Source organism: Prunus persica, chromosome G1 (assembly GCF_000346465.2).
Source record: "Prunus persica cultivar Lovell chromosome G1, Prunus_persica_NCBIv2, whole genome shotgun sequence".
Lineage (NCBI taxonomy): Eukaryota > Viridiplantae > Streptophyta > Magnoliopsida > Rosales > Rosaceae > Prunus > Prunus persica.
This window is the reverse complement of record NC_034009.1, coordinates 44,233,163-44,254,383: the sequence shown is the minus strand read 5'-3', so window position 1 is coordinate 44,254,383 and position 21,221 is coordinate 44,233,163. Positions and strand designations below refer to the sequence as shown.

Sequence of the window (21,221 nt, the reverse complement as noted above, 5' to 3'; positions counted from 1 at the left end):
GCTTTGGATTTGAGGATAAGCAAGCTATCCGCTCTTCGAAACAAAAAATATTAATCTTATTAGTGGTGCCAGGAAGAAGGTGAATTTTTTTAGTGAGGAGGCTAAATCATTCCTTACATTGCTTAATCCATTTTCAGTGCGCGTCTTATGGAAATAATTATAATTGGGAAAAGAAACGACAAAAGAAATAAAAAATATGAACTAAAAAGCTTGAGGAAAATTCAACTATAATTTACAGGGACCTGTTAATGAGCTGGACCTTGCTTTCAGCAGCTAACCACCCAAAAACAAAACTGTTAACTACACCTGCCCTCAGATTAGATTGGGACTTGGAAGAACCAAAATTTACAAGGACAAAATACAAATACATATAATTTTGAAAAATCAATTATGGTACATTTCACAGAGCAGTAGATGAGTGGTTAGGATGCATCTCTTCAATGGCAATTCCTCTCTTATCTTTTTTGTTCTTTTTTCTTTTTTGCATGACTCGCAATTTCTGAAGAATTGATATTTCCATCTGCAGTCGTACTGAAACCCATCTTAGGTTACCAAACAACAGCTCCAAGCGATAAGCCGCGATGTGTGTGGCCTTTCGCACAATTATGGCTCTCTAATTATCGGATGTCCTGATTTGTACTATACATAGCTGGTCAATTCCCAGAGTCCAAAAGCTATCTATTTATCACGTCGGAGTTGCTCCATGAACTGATGAATTCGTGTCTGTAGGGTGAAATGATGATGGCAAATGCGGTTGCTGTAAATGTGTTTCATTTGCAAGACCAAGAATTGCAAGTGTCGGTCTGCCAAAACACATGCAATAAGCTTTAAACAGAAGAAAGAAACTGCCACCCCCAGTGTATATGGAAAAGCAAAATAGAGGAGAACGGACTAAACAACAATTAAGGTAAACACCGGAATAATACTGCAGTTAAAGTCAAAAGGGGAAGAAAAAAAAAAGTGAGCAAATTCTACAGTCTAGAATGTTCTTCGCAAGAAGAAAAATACTATAAACCTGTTCAATCAAAATAATAACTCAGAAGCCTACGAATGCATTATGAATCACTGAAGCAATTGCAAATATTAAAGTCAAACAGATGTTTCACAGTTTCATAGTCAAACTTCACTTCCGACAATTTGTATAGACCGGACATGTCAGACAAAGAGGTTGAGTTTCAATGAAAAACCACAGACCATGCTCTTTCAAATTTTATCTATAGTAGCCTGAAAAAAATTGAAAACAATCTCCGCGGAATAAAGTGGGTGGTCAATCAGATTGCACAATACCTAGGGAGTGAAGCTTTTACACTAGGCTGGCTAGCATAAGCAGCAATGGGACCTCTGAGGTTCGCATATTTGTTCAAAGCACTTTCAAGTTGTGGGGGTGGTAACTGCAAGGAAAAAATAGGCAAAGAAAGCTGTGACTAAAATCACCAATAGACAGCAAGGGAAAGTTCTCCATATAAATAGACAATGTGATACCTGTAACAATACACGGAAAGAATGTGGCTGTGTCTGAGACGCACATTTCAAGAAGCCAACCCACAGTTTTGGCATTCTCCACACCTGCAGTCAAGATTGCATATAAAATATCAGTTGTCCCCTAGCCATGCTAATTACGAGTTCTGACACATCAACCTGAAAGATCACATACAAGCCAAAATAACACATATGCATAATGGTAATTCTAACCCCCCAGTACACATACCTGTTTACTCACAAGTTTGGAAAGTATTTCCATTACAAAATCAACCTGAATAGAACGAAGGCATGAAACCGTGTATTTACATAAATATGGAAATCAGGACAATAACGGAAAAAAGAAAAAAAGAAAAAAAAGGAAAAGGAAAATGAAGGAAAGAAAGTTACCAGTGAAGGAAAAGCATCAATTGCCTGAATAACTGTCCGCATAAAGAGAAGAGGAAGAGGAGTTTGATCAACCTGAAAAACAAATCAGTTAACTAAATACTACATGAAGGACAAATATTGACAGATGATATATGCATACCATCTGATTCAGGGCCTTTGCCAAGACTTGCTGTGTGAAAACTGTGCGTTGCTCGAAACAAGCTGAGCAAGCATCTGTTATCTGCAAAAAATACAAGCATACAAAACTGTTAATAATTATACAAGGCGCATGATACAAAAGGAGCAACCATACTATCACCACCAAATCATGCATAGCCACCAAAAAAGGCGATATAAAGTATTGTCAGGTAAAGTACATAAAAAAAAATAAAAAAAATAAAAAGGGAGGCTTCATTGAGTTGTGTAGAAGTACAATGAGATACGTGCCACAATAATAATATTATTTATTATTGAGTTGACAAGGCAGAAAATTAAACCCTGCCAGTGGGATGCACCTTGGCAAGACAAATTGAAGGGATGTGCCTTCGTCAGAGTTAATTGCAAAACTCAAGATTAATAAACCTCAATCTGATCCATCCCAATTTGTTTGAGCTTTTATTCCATCCGAGTTGTACTTATTACAAAAAGTACATCCTTGATATACATTGCAAAGAAGATTACTATATAAAGTACAACATAAACCTATCTTTGGGCAGAGCTATTTTCCTAAGGTTGGAATGTGGGAAACTTCAAATTGATCAAGGCCCGTATTTTCGTCCAAATTGATCAAAACGTACTACCGAATGACTATAACCATTATATTATGTGAATTTTGGGTACACAACTACTTGTGAAACATTGGATAGAAGATAGGACCAGATGGCGCATTGTAAGCAAATAAGTGGTAGTTCATAGATCATCCAACTGTCTACTCTATAACAGTTTATTGAAACGGAAAATAATCAATAAGTGCGTGCCTTCTTAAGTGCGAGACCATCTTTCTCGGGAACAATTCCATGGATGGAAACCAAAACTTCCGCAGGCGTTAAAGCTGGACCTGTATGAGCTGAGCCCTGCAATTGATAGGATATAAACTTAGTAACTACACATACAAGTACTTCAGCAGTTCACGAAGTCAAGAGTATATGATTCTACCCATTGTTTGAATAGCTTTACTTCAGAATTTCTCAACATCCTACATATTTATACACACCTTGTATCCTTTGCAAATCTCAAATTCATAAGATAAAAAACTTAAGTCTGATTTTCCTTTATAACATCTGAATGTGATGTACTTAAAATTATAAAAAATAAAAAATAAAAAATAAAAAATAAAAAAAAAACTGAAATGTGAAAGGAAATCAATTTTTTATATATAGTTGTGTGTGTCCATATCAAGGACACATAAAACAGTGTTATACATGAATAAAAACAAAAAGTGTTAAACATCCGTATATAAATACACAACACACACTGCGCAATTAGCATTTGTGTGAAATCAGACACTGAAAACTGCATGTACCTGTAGTATGTGAGCAAGTGCTGTCTGGAATTTTTCTAATGGAAGAGCGACAAGCCGAGGGAATATAGGTAAAACCTGGTCCCATTAAATGATTACACAGCCATAAGGATACATTTATATGAAACTAACATAACAGCATAAAAAATTTCAGTACTGATGTTACCCTTTTTTATTTAACGCAAAATGTGTGATACCGTTTCATGGACTAATAAACCATGCTAAAGAAAGGAACATTATAACACAATAATAAAACTAGCTTCTCATGAATCAAAACAAAATTGAAATTCGTTTCTGTTTTTTTTATACTTCAGATCTTAGTAACATGCATTTTCCTCTCGCTTGTGCCACAAGCGCATAACAAAGGTTGAAATCATAATGAAGATAATATGTACCACTTTTTATACTAATAAAGTTTTTTTCTTTTACTTTATCTAATTCATGTTTCTTAACTAACTTTTAATATTACGCAATGTAATTATCTTTTTAAGCATGCATACAACATGATGGAGAAAGCTTAATCTTTATTGTAACATGTTCTGTAGTGTGATGTGTTATGCATAAGTTTCTATGGTGTTAAAATGTTTTCTTCACGTTCAGGTTGGTTACTTCGTAATTTCTTCATACTTTGTTAAAAAGAAAAGGTAAAACATTAATCGTGTTCCCCAGTTGAAACAGCTTAATTTTTGGGAACAGTGTTAAAACAAGAACACTACATATCATTTGAGGAGTACTAGAGGAGGAGAAACAAACCTCATTTTTTGAAAGTGCAGACAGCATTGGAATGAGAATTGTGACATCCTACAGCCAATAATATCCAACTCAGGTTTAATCATAAAAATGGTAATAAAAAAGAGATGTAACTACTGATCGAAAGAAGAAGCTTTAGTTATTTGGAAAACCTTTAATTTAGTTTCATACAAATGCTTAACGGTGGCTATCAGATCAGACGAAGGCGAAGTCTCCTGGGTCAATATTTGCAGAACCTTGCCATATTAAGACAAAAACAAAACAAAACATAAAAAACCATAAGCATTATATGTGGGCATCAAATCTATACATAAAAACAAAACCATATTAACAAGAAAAAAAAAACAAATAAAAACTTCAAAATTAAAAACACTCGAAATAAAACAGGAAATACAGCACTCACCAGCATCAAAAGATTCTCACTTCCTTGTGGTGGATCAGATATAATATTTAACAATTCGGAATAAGATGACCCTAAGGCCCTTATAAGAATGGGAATATGGCGATGAAAAGCCTGCATCATTTCAAAGGTAAACAAAGGATTTAAATGCATGCCATTAGCAATTACATATGATTAGGAAACAGTAGCATGGAAAACCATTTCTCACATGAGGCATATTGTCATGGGATATAATTTCATCTACAATATGCAAGCACTTGGAAATCTAAAAAGGAAATTTAGCATGAGCTCAGGAAATTTAGCAAAGGAAAACCCAAAATCACAGGAATACACCCCAGTATATATTGGTTTGCATTTAGTACAAGACAGTACTGAATTGTTTATAGCTCCCAATAATTGGAAGGGCAGGCGCAGGAGCAATGATTGTATAACCTGAACATTGATTGTCTAACCTTAGTGGCATGGGATGTTCGCCTAAAAATGATTGACAACCTTAGAGGGTCAACACAAGAATAAACCTAGTCCAAACACTGATATATATACTGCACAACTGATTTAATTTTTTAACCTAGAAATCAAACTGAACCATTATTACAATGTATAGATCTGCTTCTGTTAATTAACATAAGACTCAACTGAATCTGATGTAAGTCTGTAATAAGGAATGGCAATGTTGCGTCCTTGTGTCAGCTTAGGGCAACATTGTTGGGCCAGAATTCTATCAACTTAAGCTTTTGAATGATCATTTCAGTCATATATACATCACATACAGAGTTGGTTTACCTGACGGCCCAACTCAAACCAGCCTGACAACAAGGACAATTGAAATATAATGACCCAAACCAGCACAAAGATACTAAATTCAATGACAGGTTCCTAGTTTGAATAACTGTCACACTTATTTCAGTATGGTAGAGACTCTTTTTACATGATAACCTCACAGGAAGAAAATGTGGCTCACAGTTTGCAGCACCATCACAGAGTTCATGCATTAAGTAGTCCGCTTACATGGAAAGATACCATAATAGACAAAACATAACAACTCATCTAACATGCTATCAATTACTACAAATATATATGTCAACAGAATCAACGAAAGTTTCACCTGCTTTACAGCTTTCGGGGCATGTCCATAAGTATTAAATACAAGTTGAATAAGAATAGGTTTCTGCAAGTATAAAAAATAAAATAAAAAGAACCTAAGTTAGTGTCGCCTGAAAAAAAAACCAATTATGACAAGTTGCTAATTAATTACCAGTCATGAGAAATCAAAGGCAAACCTTTATACATAAGGCAAAAAACAAAGAAATGAGTCGTTGAACTTCAGGAAATGACATGGTTGATAGTGCTTGGTCCTTTCTTGAGGAATCATTTTCAGAATTTCCTGACTCCGAAACTTCAAAATCACTAATAGATGGTTCTTGACTTTCGAGCTGAAAATGATTGCGAAGGAGGAAGAGATGAGATTAAAGTAGATGTTAAATGCAGAAGCTATCCCCCATAAAATACTGTAGATGCTAATCTCAACTAATTCAAAAGGGTAACTTAAAAGGTAGACATTTAGTAGGGGAATCCCCATAAACTATAGAGATAATAAAAGCAGCCATCAACTAACAAGTATAATCAGGAGAAGACCCTGCAGAAGTTACTATGTCAAGAATGCCATACAAATGAGCTACAAAGATGCCATTAGTCTTAGAAAACAAAGCCATAGAATTTGAGAGAAGACAACTCAGAAATTTCAGCATATCAGCTGTCAAAATCATAAAAGATTTAAGCTTAGAACATCAAAGGACTTTCAAATGCAAAACTCTCACGATCTATTCAATTGATAAGCTGTTACTGCTATATTGCTGCTGGCATTTCCTAACGAATCATGGCCCACTAGATGAAAAGGGAAAAAAAAAAATTCATCTTCACCATGCAAGATTCTCATGGTTGATTGCAATTGCATGGACAAGAAAGGAAATAGTAACAGCAACTGAAAGAAGCATACCATCCGTTCTGCTCTTTGCCCAGTGGGCCCCGATTGTGCATGCTCTGTACCAGATGGAGATTGTTCAACAGCAGACAGCAACATATTTGTAGCAAATTTCTCAATAATTTCTGATATGTAACTCAACTGGTAAAGTTTGTTTGCCACCTATAGAACACAAACAAAAGACCATGTATCAGAAAAAGAACTGACTACAATTCTTGCTTTGCAAGACGGACTACAATTTAATTGAAAAAGGGAGCCCTGCCAACATCTTGAAATCAGTATATTAGCAAGACTTGGGGATTCTATTGAACAGTAATATCCCATACCAGCCGGATAGCTTTGGCTCTGATCTCATCTTGTGAATGAACAGCACACTGCCATGAGGAAATATTTGTTTGGGTTATGCATTTTTAAAAATGAAAGAAACACAGATTTGAGTTATGTATTAAATAGCAGAAGAAGCAGACTATAACTAGAAATAGTTTCCATACAACAGGCAGGTTCATCTACATAGTGAGAATTAAGCTCAAAATTACAACACTTTGAACCTTATTGTAAAACGTTACTTAGTCCTTCTACAGGAGCTACGGAGAAATAAATATTTTTTGGATCCAAATATCTCACTGTTTTTGCATATCCTTTAGTGGACAAGGATCCACAATGAAAATTGGTTGTGTACCCATACCAGCTCCCTGCTTATGATTAATGCAGGAATCAATCGTAACTCCCTAATCTCTGGTATAACCCTCAACACTGCAAGCAGGCTAGCTAGAACCTTGAAATATTACCATTGCTGGTTTTACAAAGCAGAAGGCTAGCATATAACAGTCAGCTAGCAAATATCACTTTTACAATCTGTCCTCTTTAAACCTTCCTAGGCAGAATGCTAAATTGTTAAACATCCAACATTGTCAGCTCTACAGACAATCTAGCCTGTTCACTTTTATAGTCCTCATAATGATATTATAACCCTGTGAATGCAAGAAATGCTTGATCTGGTTCATAAAATTCATTTGATAGCCATGAAACATCCATTCATGCAAACATGCAGAACAAGTCCTCCTCCTCCTCGACGCCTGGATCAACAAAAATGAAGTTCTTTTTGGAGATTCTTAGCATTTCTATATTGCCTTGTATGTTAGAGAGAACCATATACAACAACAGATCACCATTACCTACAGATAGATCAAAGTATTTAATAATTTGATTGTTAAAAGTTCAGCAAGTTACCTTCAAAGTGATGTCTAAGCAGCTTTGTCGATAATGTGGCCTCCCCAAAATTAAACTCCAAACAGCACCAAGGCCCTGAGTGACACGCTCAACGTCACGAATATCTTTTCCATGTTTATCAATAACATCAGAATTGCATAGATCATCTAACAGTTTCAAAGTTGAGTCGGGCAGAATTGGAACTTCACCAAGAAGTCTACTAAACGACTTGTCTGAGGCTGGAAAGGACTCCAGCAAAGACTTAGCCTGCATTGAAAAACATAATATATCCACTTCTTACAGAAACAAAAATAAAAACAAGGTACAAACAGAAAAGCAGGTGCCTACCACTTCCAAGAGGAACTTCTCATATACAGCAGTAGCAAATGAACAGCTTTCAACTGAATCAGATATCGTCAAAGCATGCAGATGGTACAAGACATGCAATACTAGCTCATGGCCCTGAAATCAATTCTTACAAATCAGACTGAATAACATTAAATAATAAACTAAGCCGTTCAGTGTTAATCTGTTTTGTTTAACAGAACAGAGAATTTTGATAGTAATAAACCAGTACAATCAGTGGACAACAAATCCACCACAACACAACAGCAAGAGTTAATCTGTTTTTACCAAAGTGAATGGCTGGTAATACTGAAGAAGATCAGTATCTACAATCGGTTGAAAATGGTCTGCTGTTGAAAATAGTGATACAGACATACCTAGTTCAAAAGCATAATCCTTGAAACAATTCTTGTGCACCCAAGACAATATGGGATGGACTAACAACGGGAATAATTTGCAAAACCAACTCTTCTTTTTTCAAATCAACGAACCAACATAAAGCTTGCTTTCATCATTATATCACTAACTACTTAGACTTACTAAAAATAATTTACCACACTATCTCAAATACCATATATCTAGCCCACAATGACAGCTATCATCCAGGTCTTACCCAGAGAAAAAACTTCAAGAAAGTAACTGGGAAAACAAACAAGAGAACCTGCAATTTCAAGCAATATATACCTTTTGCTGTTGGTAATCCACAAGGATATGCTTATGCAGCAGTACAACAATTTCATCATCCGCATCAATCTGTGAGATCAAAACATTTACAGATAATTCTGAATATGCTAAAGATGCCAAACAAAAAAAAAATTTAACAGAATTCTGCACATGATAATTCAATAATTCAAAAACAAAAATCAATAATTAGAGAATAGATCTTGGTGAACTGATGCTGAAAGAGTTCAAAGAAAATTTTGGGTGATCTTCCAGTGCATTGTCTACTGGCTTAAGAGTTACAGGAAGTTGAATAGTTTTAGGACAATACTTGAAAAGAAATTTATGTGGGTGCTTATTTAGATATCGAAGCCACTCATATTGAGACAAAAAAAGTAAGGCAGTAATGCTAAGAACTCATCACTCAACAATTATATTAATTTAATCTACTCTGAGAAGAAAACAATTACCAATTTTCATTTGAGTTCGAACAATCATAAGAGTGATCCCTACCTGAGCAACCAATCGAGCAAGTAATGCCAAGCGCATCTGACTGTAATCTTCACCATGCAAATACTTGTATGACTCAATAATTCGTTCAATAGCTAATTTTCCCACGCTTCGTTCCTGTTCTTGGGTCAGCTCAACATAAATGGGAAGCTGAGGAAAATCTTGATAAGTATCTTCGGATGCAGACGTGTTTGAAAGAACTGGAGAATGCTGATCAGATTCTAAAAAGGATGAGGTATCAAGGTCCTCATCCTCATCTTTCCCTTCAATATCTGAAAGCTTCGTTGCAATCAGGTCCTCATCAACTGTTTGCACGGGAGAATCTGTGAGATCGGAAGATAAACCGAGCTTCGAAGCAGGGTCAATTTCAACAGGTCCATCCAGAACCTCCTCCTTAGGAGTTAGTTGGCCACTTCCAGAAACCAATTGGCTATCAAAAGTCTTTTCATCACTTTCCGTTTGGAGCATGGGAGTTGCTAAAGGAGTTTCGACAGTGGTCACATTGGGGAGCAGATTAAGCTTATTTAAAGACATTGAGCCATCCAAGTCAGACTGCATAGCAGTAGTATCCTCCATGGGTGTGGATGCCAGTCCAGCAGAAGCTGCTGCACTTCGCGGATCCAAGCGACGAGGATCCTGAAAATGCAACTGAGCATTTAAAGTATTTAAAATCCTAAAATTCTTGTAAACTGAATAATTCATAGTAGTATATACAAGCAAATGAAGACTTGAGATTTATTGAAGTTTACCCTTCGCGGATCTCGCTTGGAATCAGTGGGAAGACTATTCACATTGGACGCATCAGAAACTGTTAAACTGGTTACAGTTGCTGAAGAGAAAGGCACTTGTTCGGTGAGAACTGGAGACTGCACAGAAGATGTTGGGGAGCCTGCAACAACTTGTGCCGAACTACTTAAAGAACCTATCTGCCGTGGAGCTGGAAAATTCCCGAGCCTTGTCAAGGGTGGGGGTATCTTAGGCAAGTGCCTCATATTAGTTATAACAATATCGGCCAACAGATCGGGATGGATATTTGAAATAAGAATTTCAAGTGATTCACCACCTCTTTCTCCCTCACCAAGCAAAGCACCGATTACAGCAATCATTTGCTCCACAGGGGTCAACTCACCATCTAATACAGGAAGGTCAGAGGACACTCCATTGACAGAAGTGGTGTCCCGCCCAGAAGCATTCATTTGAACTGGCAAAGTTGAATAGGAGTCAGGACCATAACGAATTCGCTTGGAAGGCATCTCGTGATTATTAGATGCCTCCTCAGTATCCAGAGGAGTAAGTCTTCTCTTTAGCAGGTCCCCCGAAACAGGCAACTGGCTTGATTGTTGATCATCCTGATTATAGGAATTTCAATGAGGCAATGAAAAAAAAAATTAATATCAGTGATTGGATTCTATATGTGAAGAATAAACAATAAGCTTTGCAAGATGAAATTATTTTACCTTGCCCAACCGAGCATCACGTGAAACACGCTCAGCATTTCTTAACATTTTTTCAACTTGACGGATCACTTGATCAGCCGCATCACCAGCATTCATAGCTCGTAGAGCTCTAAGCAGTCTATCTCTTGACTGAAAATGTAACAGGGACGAATTTGTCATGCATCAGACCAGATGGAAAATACAAATACTTTAATACTTTTGCACTTTATCTTTTTTTAACAGAATGTGACCATATCCATGCCCATTCTCGTCCTGTGCAAAAATTAACTTTCAAGATTGCAAAAGATCCACTTCCAAGGAAAAAGAAAACATGAAATTAAGGGAAGTTTTGATCTTATATCAAGATATGATTTTGGCTTTATTGTGACATAATGACTAAAAAATTTAAGACGACATCAATATCACCTGTTAAATAGGCCCCAAAAGATGGTCTCCAAAAAAAAAAAAAAAGGCCCAAAAGAAAGAAAACCGAAATTCACATTTACAATTTGTTTTGAAACTCTCGTTAGAAGAGATAATCTATGATATAAAAAGAAGAGAAACTATGTGCAAGAAAATAAGAGAGGAGATCAATAATTTATCTCACTTTAGCTTAGATGTATATAACAAAATGGAGGAAATGTAAATTAGAGATATTTTTAGAGTATCAAAAAACAAATTCCTAATTCTAATTTCTCTCCAAATCTCTCTCCTTTTGGAGTTGGAGAGAATGAAAGTGGGCCAGGATAAAATACTAGGATAAAATACTAGGCTAAAAAAATTATGTTCTCTTCTCTCTATGCTTGGTCATGTTATCTCTTCTTACCCAACCCAAACAAACTTTTCAATGGTTTTTTTTATAATGTAAAGGGTGATGGGGTGATGAGATGATCAGTTATGGGATCGTATTAGGTTTTGGGCATCTACGTCTTCAGAGTTTAGGGAGTTTACCTTTTATTTAACACATTTGGATTGGAAAGCAGTAGTATCGTAGAGATAAAGTTTTTCATGTGAAATGTGGTAGGGCAGTGTCTTAGTTGTAAGGCTATGGTTGTTGTACATTTGGTGGATGTCTTGTTCACCGATTTGTGACTTGGTTCTAATTTCTCTATTTTGTTTTTAAGAATACAGAGTCGGGCTTTCTGGTTTTCTTGATAAAATTATGGTTAAAAGAAAAACAAAGAAGCCATATCAATCAACCGAAACTAATTCTTTGCTGCATGATCTATAGGCTACGTGATACACAAATGCAGAGCTAAAAGAATCAAATACTCCATAAATTGTAAGCCTGCCATAATTCGTCTGGTTAAATCACACAATCCAGGATTAGAAAATCCATGGAGAAAGAAGGATCTGAAGGGACGCAATTACACTGATGACTGGTAATAACCACAAAAGCATACAAAATATTAAGAAATTATAAAAACTTTTACCTCTACAATGACTGGGTTAGTGCACCTAAGGAATCCCAAGAATGCAGTTCTTAAAGAATACTGGATGCTAGCAGCATGGTGTCCTTTCACTATCTCAAAGTTTGGATCAAAATCTAATAGTGCAGAAAGAATGGTATTGTAATGAACCAGCCTCTTCCTTGCTATGGCTGCAAGACTGTCAAGCAAAAGAAACATTTTAGAGGAAAAGCACTTACTAATAAGAAGTAAGAAGAAAAGTGACACTTTAAGCAGATATAGACATGAAAGCTAAATAGCAAAACGCAACTAAAGGTCAGGTTTCAGAAAAATATATACATGTTTGTATATTATTTTATATATGAAATATACACGCGTTATACATAGGTCACCACAAGCAGAAGAAAAGAAGGTTTGAGCTTACACAAATAGCTAGACATGCTAACAAATTAGAAAACAAAAAGTTTTTCAGTAACAAATGCATGCTCTCACCAGAAAAACTAACCACTTCCAGGAAATGAACATGAAGATTAGCAAAGCTAACCCAGGAGTTTTTACAAAAGCACTACAAATTATCTCAACCATGTGCATACGGAAACACACACAAAGACAGAGAGAGAGAGAGAGAGAGAGAGAGAGAGAGGAGATGATTGAACAGGGAATGAAAAGCTGCAGTAATGGGGGGAAGAAAACAAGGCAAAACCAGATTGTGAAGGAAATAAGAGGCAAAAGATGCATTTTCTTGCTTTCTGAATGCATCTAATAGTGTGGTGGACAATCATCAAGAGCAAGATACTCTGATGTCATCAGATTGAGGTCCACAGGGTTGAGAGAAAGTAGTGCACCTATTCTTCACAGCTTGATAACAAACCAGAGATCATAGAATCCTCTACACACTTAAGATGTCAATAGACATTTTTTTCTGTACATCTAGTAACTTCCAGTGTTCCATCACGTCCTCGCTGACTCTATTGAACCATATGTCTTGATTCTACTTGTTTGCTTACAACCTACATAGATAAATTTGTTCAACCAAGGCATTGCTTCTAAAATGTCTTAAGCAGGTTAAATATGTTGTCTATTTTTTTGTCTTTACACATAAATAAAACCTCAGTTCCCTGTGGCAATTAGATTAATGCAAACAATTGAAGCCAAAAACTTCATCTCTCATAGCATGAGGGTCATGCATACATCTGCCAGAAGCAAAATGCATCATCTAACAATCCGAAAGCTAAATGTGTGGGAATCACAGCAGACAAGAAGACTTTGTAAATGCTTGCCAGAGTAAATTAAGAACTACGGAGAAGGAAATGAAGGAAAAGCTAGAAAAAAAACTGCAACGGAACAATGAAGAACATGCAACTGAATAACTTATCAACCACACATGTGAGTACCCACCATTAAGCCACATAATTAAGTTAGGTTCTAGACAAAAATAATACACAAGATTTTTCCATCCAGGATTAACCAAGAGGATGATACCTCTGCAGCACAGCTACCGAGAACAAAAGTTTAGATTCTACTTTTGTCTTCAACAATCTATCATATGTTCATAAATTTAGTTTAAATGATAATTATGCAATGGGCATTTCACTCATTATTCATTTTGCTTTCTATATAGGTGTCCCAGTTATATCCTTCTTACCAGACTTTTGATATCATTTCCTCTTGTTAGCTTGGCAAATGACTCCAAAAGACAGGTTCAGGTAACTTATGGGTGAAAAGCATACATAATACCAAAAGCTTCAGGCCACTTTATGAAACCAAGAAAGCATCTCCTTGGAAAGTCAGGGATATATAGCCCTACTAACTACGCAAATAAGAAAAGTCGTGGACATGAAATGGGTACATATACTAGCGTAGATACAGGCCTCCATGATTAAGGATGAGAGGGTAAAATAGAACAAAATGTATCATGATTAAGATTCTTAGACCATATAAATTTTGTCCTTAAACATTGATCAACTGCAGCATAATACTTCATGAACCTTTTCTGGAACAAGCAAAAACAAGTATAAATAACTGAGATTAACTAAATCTCTACTCCATGAACACCCCCCCCCCCCCCCCCCAAAAAAAAAAAAACCCCCTAAATCTCTACTCTTTTCACTTCATTTAGAAATCATTGTTGCTGCATCAGAGGTCAATGTGATTAATTAAGTTTATACATCAGGGACACCTATTGAAGTATTTACAAGCATTGGAAAATTTATTCAACAATCCTAATTGAAGAAACGATAGCTTAACTAGGACAAGCAGCACGACAAACAAGGGCAAGCAGACACAACTCTCACGAAGTGGAACTCCTCAGCTCCACACATACTGTTGGCTAACCTAAAAGGAGACTTGGAGTGGCCCAAAAAGAAATTAGAGCAAGTCACATATGAAAGGAAAGATTGATTACTATGCATCATAGTGCATCACCAATACCAACCACCACTACCATCACTACTTCAGTCACAACCACCTTGGCCACGAGTTGTAAGGAGTCGTGGTCTCGAGTTGACAACAGCCTCAGTTTAACTCATCCACCTAAATCTAAGTAAACAATTAGCAGATAAATGAAGACTCATATTCACTATTGAGTCTTCAGGAAAAAAGTCTACAATACAGCAGTACCACCATCCGAATTAACAGCTACACTACTGGTAGATTAGCAAACAAACGTATTCTGATTCTAACCAAAAGGGAAATATACATCCACATAGAACAATGCATCATATAAATATCTGATGATAATATCTCTATATATTTTGATGACGTTGCAATCGACGTTATTAACATGGTGTGATGCCCATAAAACTATACACTGAAACCGAGTACCACACAATAATACTACACATCATTAGATAAAACAAGTAGCACATAGGCAATCTCTCTTTAATGCTGTGTTGTAACTTGTAAGAAGGTGAAGAAAAACAGTATCTCCAGATAACTATATTTACCAACATAGGCGTTGCTTCCTACATTTACACAGCATCCAAGAAGAGAAATTTTCATGAAGCAAAAATTCTGCAGCAAAAGGCTGTTATATCACATCAACCTGACATAAATTCTCACATTTCTATGTCAAAAGACTTTTAGACCATCCACAAACACATTTGTTTGCATATTTTCTTAATACTCCCTCGTATGAGATAAACAAGTTTGTTTGAACTTTCTCATTGTCCTTAATCAGATCTCTTTTACGTGTGATAAGAACACGTTTCAAGCTGTCATATATCCAAAACACCAACATTATTAGCACCTCACTTCCCAGACAAGATGACAACACAACATCACATCTAAGTCTAACAAATTTTTTGTCATACATGCTTCCAAGTGCAAATGCTGTCATCAAAGACATTCTTGGATTTTTCCATAGTTTTTATCTTTTGATGGTTCAAGGAATTCCACTATATAGCATGGAAACAGAAACATAACATAATTCTCATCTATGCGATTCATGTCCCAGGTACTAAGATGATTAGAATAGACTTCATGAAAATGAATGAAAACAATCAACTGTTGAGGCTAAAGCTTGGTTGACAAAGACATGATATAGAAAATAATGGTTACCAGGATAATGATGATGAAAATCTTTTCTACACTGGATTATTTTTCCTTTTCAATATAACTGAAACTCATATGAAATGCCAACAACCAATGTCTCCACTCAACTTCAGAGGCATTTTATTGATTGTAACTGATATTCATTACTATGAGTCGACAACTCCCTCAACTTCTCTGAACTGCATCTCTAAATTGCTCGAACCCATAACCCTTAGCACAATGAAATTAACAAGCAATAAGTGAATAATCTCTGCTGTTTGCCCCTTTCAGTCTTCACATATGAAATATATTGGTATTAGAACTGTTAATAAAATCATTTCAAGTTTCAAGTCTAAATAGATGGTCTAGGCGGACGTTTCAATCTTAAGGAACCAGGTCCACATCACCTATATTTATAGAAACATGGGATATTACAACAATTTTTATTTGCAATACTCTAAGTAACATAATGTGTATGCATATAACTCCATGTATACAAACCAGTGTTACAAAGAACTCAATATGTGAGATGGAGAACAAACAAAAAAACATATTGAATAAGGTTAAAAAGAAATTTGGATTATTAAATGTGTTAAATGTGTACCAGCTGTTATAAAATAATCAATACATTTTTCAAATAGCTCACACATTATTAGCTGTATGTGCATACAGCCTAGAAACTTAAAACAATGGTAAAGTAAATGGTCTCTCTAACAGTTTACAAACATAAACTGCGTTGCTTGACCACCATGTTTCCCTCAGCACAAGAGATGATCATTTTATCCATCAGTTATCCAATCTTATCACTGACCAATGTTGCGCCAAAGTACCCAAAAAAATTGCAGTTTAACATGTCTAGCCCTGTAACTCCCATTATCTGAACCACCAATGCAGCAGTGTCCAATGCCATTACCTCCTCATAAGAGAGCTGGTCAGCATGCTGCAATAATATCACAAACAAGCAGTTGAACTTGTACTAAAGCTGTTCCCAAGATTCAGTGATCCCTCCATAAAATTAAAGATGGTTAAACTGATGACAAAAAGTATACCGTCTATGTGTTAAATATTTAAGGTCTTCGTTCATCTGAAGATATTTAACGGAATCAGTAATGGTGAAGAAACATGATAGCATCACTTTGAATTACAACCAAATACATTCATGTTGCAACTTCTAGTGACTAGTCACCTCTTTGCACGGAAGGATGAATTTTGGACACAAAAGAGATTGGGGGTGGGGGGAGAAGGGGAATTAAGGCTACAATGATAACCAAAGTGTGCCATTTGACGGAACAAACATATGTGTTTTATATGATTCTGTTTTAGTTTTGTTTCAGATATAAGAACTGCAAGCATGCTTGAAAACTTGGCACAAATGATGCATACAGTCATAATGGTAACTATGTTTGAAAAACTTATATGCATGCGTGTATGCATTTGTCTTCCTTTTCATCATCCAAATCTTATCGTGTTAAAACAATATATGCCTGATCCATACATTCAGTGACCCGCCACCAATAGGCATACAAAAAGATTGTAAATTTAAGTTCAGATAATATGTACTCCATAAACATGTATCCAGAACGAAAGATAGTACAAGCTTTTCATTCTCAATTTGCAAGGGAAATCTACAGAAAATGAAAACTAACGCAAACCCGCAGCTCTCTCATGTTACTGTGGTAAATAACACATAATAGATCCAATAAACTTGAACATTACTGCTTAGGATGAAGGTTTCGATATCCGAATGTTAATTTATTCCTACCTTGCTGATTAAGAATATGAGAATTGGCTACCAAAAGAATATAACAGGTCAAATGCAAAATCAGTCCAAACACTGCACTCAATGTTCCACAATCTTTAGATGCCATAAATTTTATCCTATTTTTTATAGGACATGTTTCATTCTACTTATTTCCCATGTATTTTTCCCTTTAAAGATCCACGTCCATGATAAGAAATCATAGAAGAGAGAAACAGATTTCCCAATCATGAGAATATTATGTAATCACACAAAATACAGAGCAATAAACAAAATCAACAAAGAACTTACTACCAGCAAGCGAGCACTCACCAATTTACAATGGCAATTGTCACGCAACCAGGGAGACTACCAGCCGACCGCAACAAATTTAATAGAATGCCAACAGTCCTATTTGCTTCTGACATGAGTATATATGGGTCAAGAATAGTGTGTCCACCAACCAGCCACGAAACATTAAAAGCCTTTTTACTTGCTGTTGTATCTACACAACCAAATTAACACCCAAACCAAACTTCAAAATACATGAAAGCTTAAATTCCATAAGATTGAAAAAGGCATTAGGTAAAAGACAATGCAACTTCCTAAAACCTACATTACACCATCTCAGTAAGACCTTTCTTCTGGTGAGACAGTAAGACTGTTTCATGTTCAATTTATTTGAGAAAAGAAAAGAAAAAGGCCATCAAAGTTGGAATGCAGTACCTTCTGCAACAGGTTTTTCAGAGCCATTGGCGTCAGAAGTGAATAGCAAAACATATGTTTCCAAGAATTTCAATGCAAGCAACTTCGTCCCTACAGAACCAGGCTACAAAATCAAATTAAAGCAAATTTCAGGTTAGAAAAATATATAGCCAAAAGTTTACTGTATTCAAAATACAAATCTTATACTTTCTTTAGCCGCCACCGATAAAGGAATGAAATGGAAATGCAAGTTGAAATGGAAATGCAAGTCGAGGTACAATTGAATTTAAATTTCAAACACATAATTCCTACTACTAAATTCATAGAGCAAAGACCACAAAAATTCAAACAGAAACGAAATCATAGATGTCTATTGTAGTAAAAGCCAGATCTTTCGTGAGATCAACGAATATTATCCCCCTAAATGATAAACTGAGTAAGCAAATAGGCATGCCTTAACAAAGGCCAAGAAGTAGACATTTAAATCCACCAATTCTAAGGCATCCTCCATCTTGGACCCCAGCACAGTCACATGTCCTCTCCAGCAGTGCAGACTAGAATTCAGAACTAATCTAACATCTTGATGCACCAATTCATGAGGACTAAATTTTATGCATGATGTCCTTTCCATAAAAAATCACTAAAACAGCACGCCCATTCCTTCTCATGATCCACACTACCACCATATGATTAAAAGAGAATAAGATTAAGAAAAATTAACACATAATCTAAATTTTCTTGTTCCATATGAATATTAATTCCAAACCCGTAAGTAAAATTTCCAGTACTTAAAGAATCTATAGCAGTGTTCTCCTTTTGAAGGTTTCTTCTACAGTAGGAGTCAAATAGAAGTATCATATAGCTTAATTCTATTTAGAGACACATATGACGATATGAGCCTACTAAACTATGGTTTCTTTTATTATTCAAGCATGGATATGTGAAGGATACAGAGGAGATTTTGTACATTATATTTCAGAATATGCAGACAAACATAAGCAAGTTACCACCTACCTCTAATGCAATAGTGAAAACCGCATCCTTAAACTTGGCCATCCACGACCAAAGTTCTTCAAGCCATATCTCGACTTTACCTCGCCGATGAAACTAATTAAGACCCATAAGCATTCAAAAATTTAGAATATGGTTCAAAAAATGAAGAGCGAACTGCGAATTAAACTAGACTAAGAAATATACAATGCTTCCATCAGATAAGTATTTGAACATATAAAAATACGCTTAGTACGTTACAGATCACTTTTTACCTCTAGCATATAGCTAGAAGGTACTCGCAAACATGAACAAATCTTTTTCTTCTAAAAGAATGCACAAAATCTGGGAAAAAATATTTCGTTACATTTATTCTGGTAAAAATGAATTGCGTTATTTCAAAAGAGGCTTGCTCTTTGGAAGGTCTATCTCTTGTCTGGTATTAACTCGAACCTTTATGAGTGCTGAGCATCATTATCTAGAAGGAGGAAGCTCTTTGCTCTCATTATGTTTATGGAAAGTGGAATACTTTTCTTCTAATTATCAAAAGAAAGTAGGAGGGAAATTGCAAAATAAAAAAACTTATAAAAAGATTAATCAAAACGCACTTGTTCAGTATTACAACCATCTTCAATATAACATGTTAAGTACATACGTGTTTTTCTTTTCTTTTCTTTTTTTGGGCTAATATCTGCAAATGAGCTGTTGAGTCTGTTGACCTCAACAAAAAAAAAGTGCATACGTCATTGCATGTTCTATGTTTGTATACGCCTTCAAATTTGTGCACACATGTATGAGATGCGTGTGTACGGAGATGGACAAACAGACAGAGAGAGAGAGAGGAGACCTGCAATGTCATCTCCTCCAAGACACTAACAAATAAATTTGTTCCACTAACTATGGATTGCCGTGCAACAATAGAGTCACTGTCCTTCAAAAATTCCAATAAGATAGACATTAGTACAGAAGATTCCTCCATTGCTTTCAATCCAATCTCCTCAACGACCCTGCCAGTCACAAAGAATAATAGATTATAATTAAGCTTGACCTCAAAAAAGAAATTCTAGCCCTTACATATATGACAATCAAGTACGCATGCAACAAGCTTTAATAGCATAAACCCACAAAAATAATCATGGTGCAATGGAGGTAACAGTTCTAGTCTATTTCTTCTGAGTTATATGACCAACGCTTCTGTTGGAAAGACGACTAGTTAGCATCAGAATAAAAATACTTTGCATAAGTCAATATATTCATCAAGAGTAACAAAAGACAAACTAAGATTCTTCCTTAAAAAGAAAGAGGTCTATCAAATTTTGGTGTAATTGAGCGCATTAACAAAATAAAGATCCAAACTTTAATTTCACTGAACTCGCACACCAAAAACTCCTATACATATAATTGTATCTGCAGGTGGTCACCTACGAAACCAACTAACCAAGTTCAACAGGATAAAACTTTAAATTCCATACAATTCAAGCAAAAAAAGGCCTACAAAGTCAAAAGCAACTATAACATGCTTTCGCAATCAATCGTATTGCACTTGCAAGTTGTAGAATATAGGGTTTCAAGAACTCACTCGATGAGAGATAACCGGACAAGGGTTTCGGGGGAGGACTGGAGCTCGATCAGGTAGGGGAAGAGCTCGGCAGCCACAGATGGATGGATGGATAATAAGATATCTTTGGCCTGCTTTAAAGACGAGAGCTTGACGGCCAAATCGCCATGATTGTTGACCGTGGCGAGAAGAGAAAGAGCTCGGTCGCTGGGAGCTGCTCCGGCCATTCTTAGGTGACGACTGGTTAGACTTGAAGCCGGTGGTAAATCAATTTGGCGTCTTAGGGTTTTGAAAAGGGGGAGAGAGGGTTTTGGCGGGGTGGGGGTAGAGAGAGAGAGATAGAGCGAGAAAACTTACAGCCTCCACTCTACAAACAAACCCAAATTTGTGACCTAATCGACTATGGCTAATGGCAAAGCCACTCTGCAACTCCTACCTCATCAACAATGGCAGAACTCTGATACCGCTTTTGAACGAGAGAGGGCGAGAGAGGGGAAGGGAAGGGATAGAAAAAGGGATTTGCCCCTCAAGACGGTGCGTTTCAACTTAAATGAAATAGAGAAGCCTAGCAAATCATACGACGTCGTTTCATAGAGAACCTATAATAAAAAAGAAAATTAAACATATAAATA

General features: G+C 36.0%; 1 protein-coding gene across 7 annotated transcripts; it reads right to left on the bottom strand.

Moving 5' to 3' along the window:
* On the bottom strand, positions 185 to 21,120 carry LOC18789207. 7 transcript variants are annotated; one of them, XM_020560436.1, is made up of 27 exons: positions 20,611 to 21,117; positions 19,879 to 20,038; positions 19,056 to 19,148; positions 18,063 to 18,165; positions 17,670 to 17,841; positions 12,092 to 12,266; positions 10,680 to 10,808; positions 9,972 to 10,571; positions 9,226 to 9,870; positions 8,737 to 8,805; positions 8,056 to 8,169; positions 7,729 to 7,974; positions 6,825 to 6,872; positions 6,514 to 6,660; positions 5,798 to 5,950; positions 5,623 to 5,685; positions 4,521 to 4,631; positions 4,270 to 4,353; positions 4,121 to 4,168; positions 3,371 to 3,445; positions 2,826 to 2,921; positions 2,009 to 2,089; positions 1,870 to 1,941; positions 1,709 to 1,753; positions 1,483 to 1,566; positions 1,288 to 1,391; positions 185 to 803 (listed from the first exon to the last, which is right to left on the bottom strand). In XM_020560436.1, the coding sequence occupies exons 1-27, from the start codon at positions 20,814 to 20,816 to the stop codon at positions 686 to 688; spliced, it is 4,041 nt and encodes a 1,346-aa protein (XP_020416025.1). In that variant the 5' UTR covers positions 20,817 to 21,117; the 3' UTR covers positions 185 to 685. The 7 variants fall into 7 exon arrangements, with proteins under 7 accessions (XP_020416025.1, XP_020416028.1, XP_020416041.1 ...); XM_020560439.1 differs by having other exon boundaries at positions 9,226 to 9,858; XM_020560452.1 differs by lacking the exons at positions 185 to 803; positions 1,288 to 1,391; positions 1,483 to 1,566; ... (8 more) ...; positions 5,623 to 5,685; positions 5,798 to 5,950 and having other exon boundaries at positions 6,556 to 6,660; positions 7,729 to 7,803; positions 7,917 to 7,974; positions 20,611 to 21,119.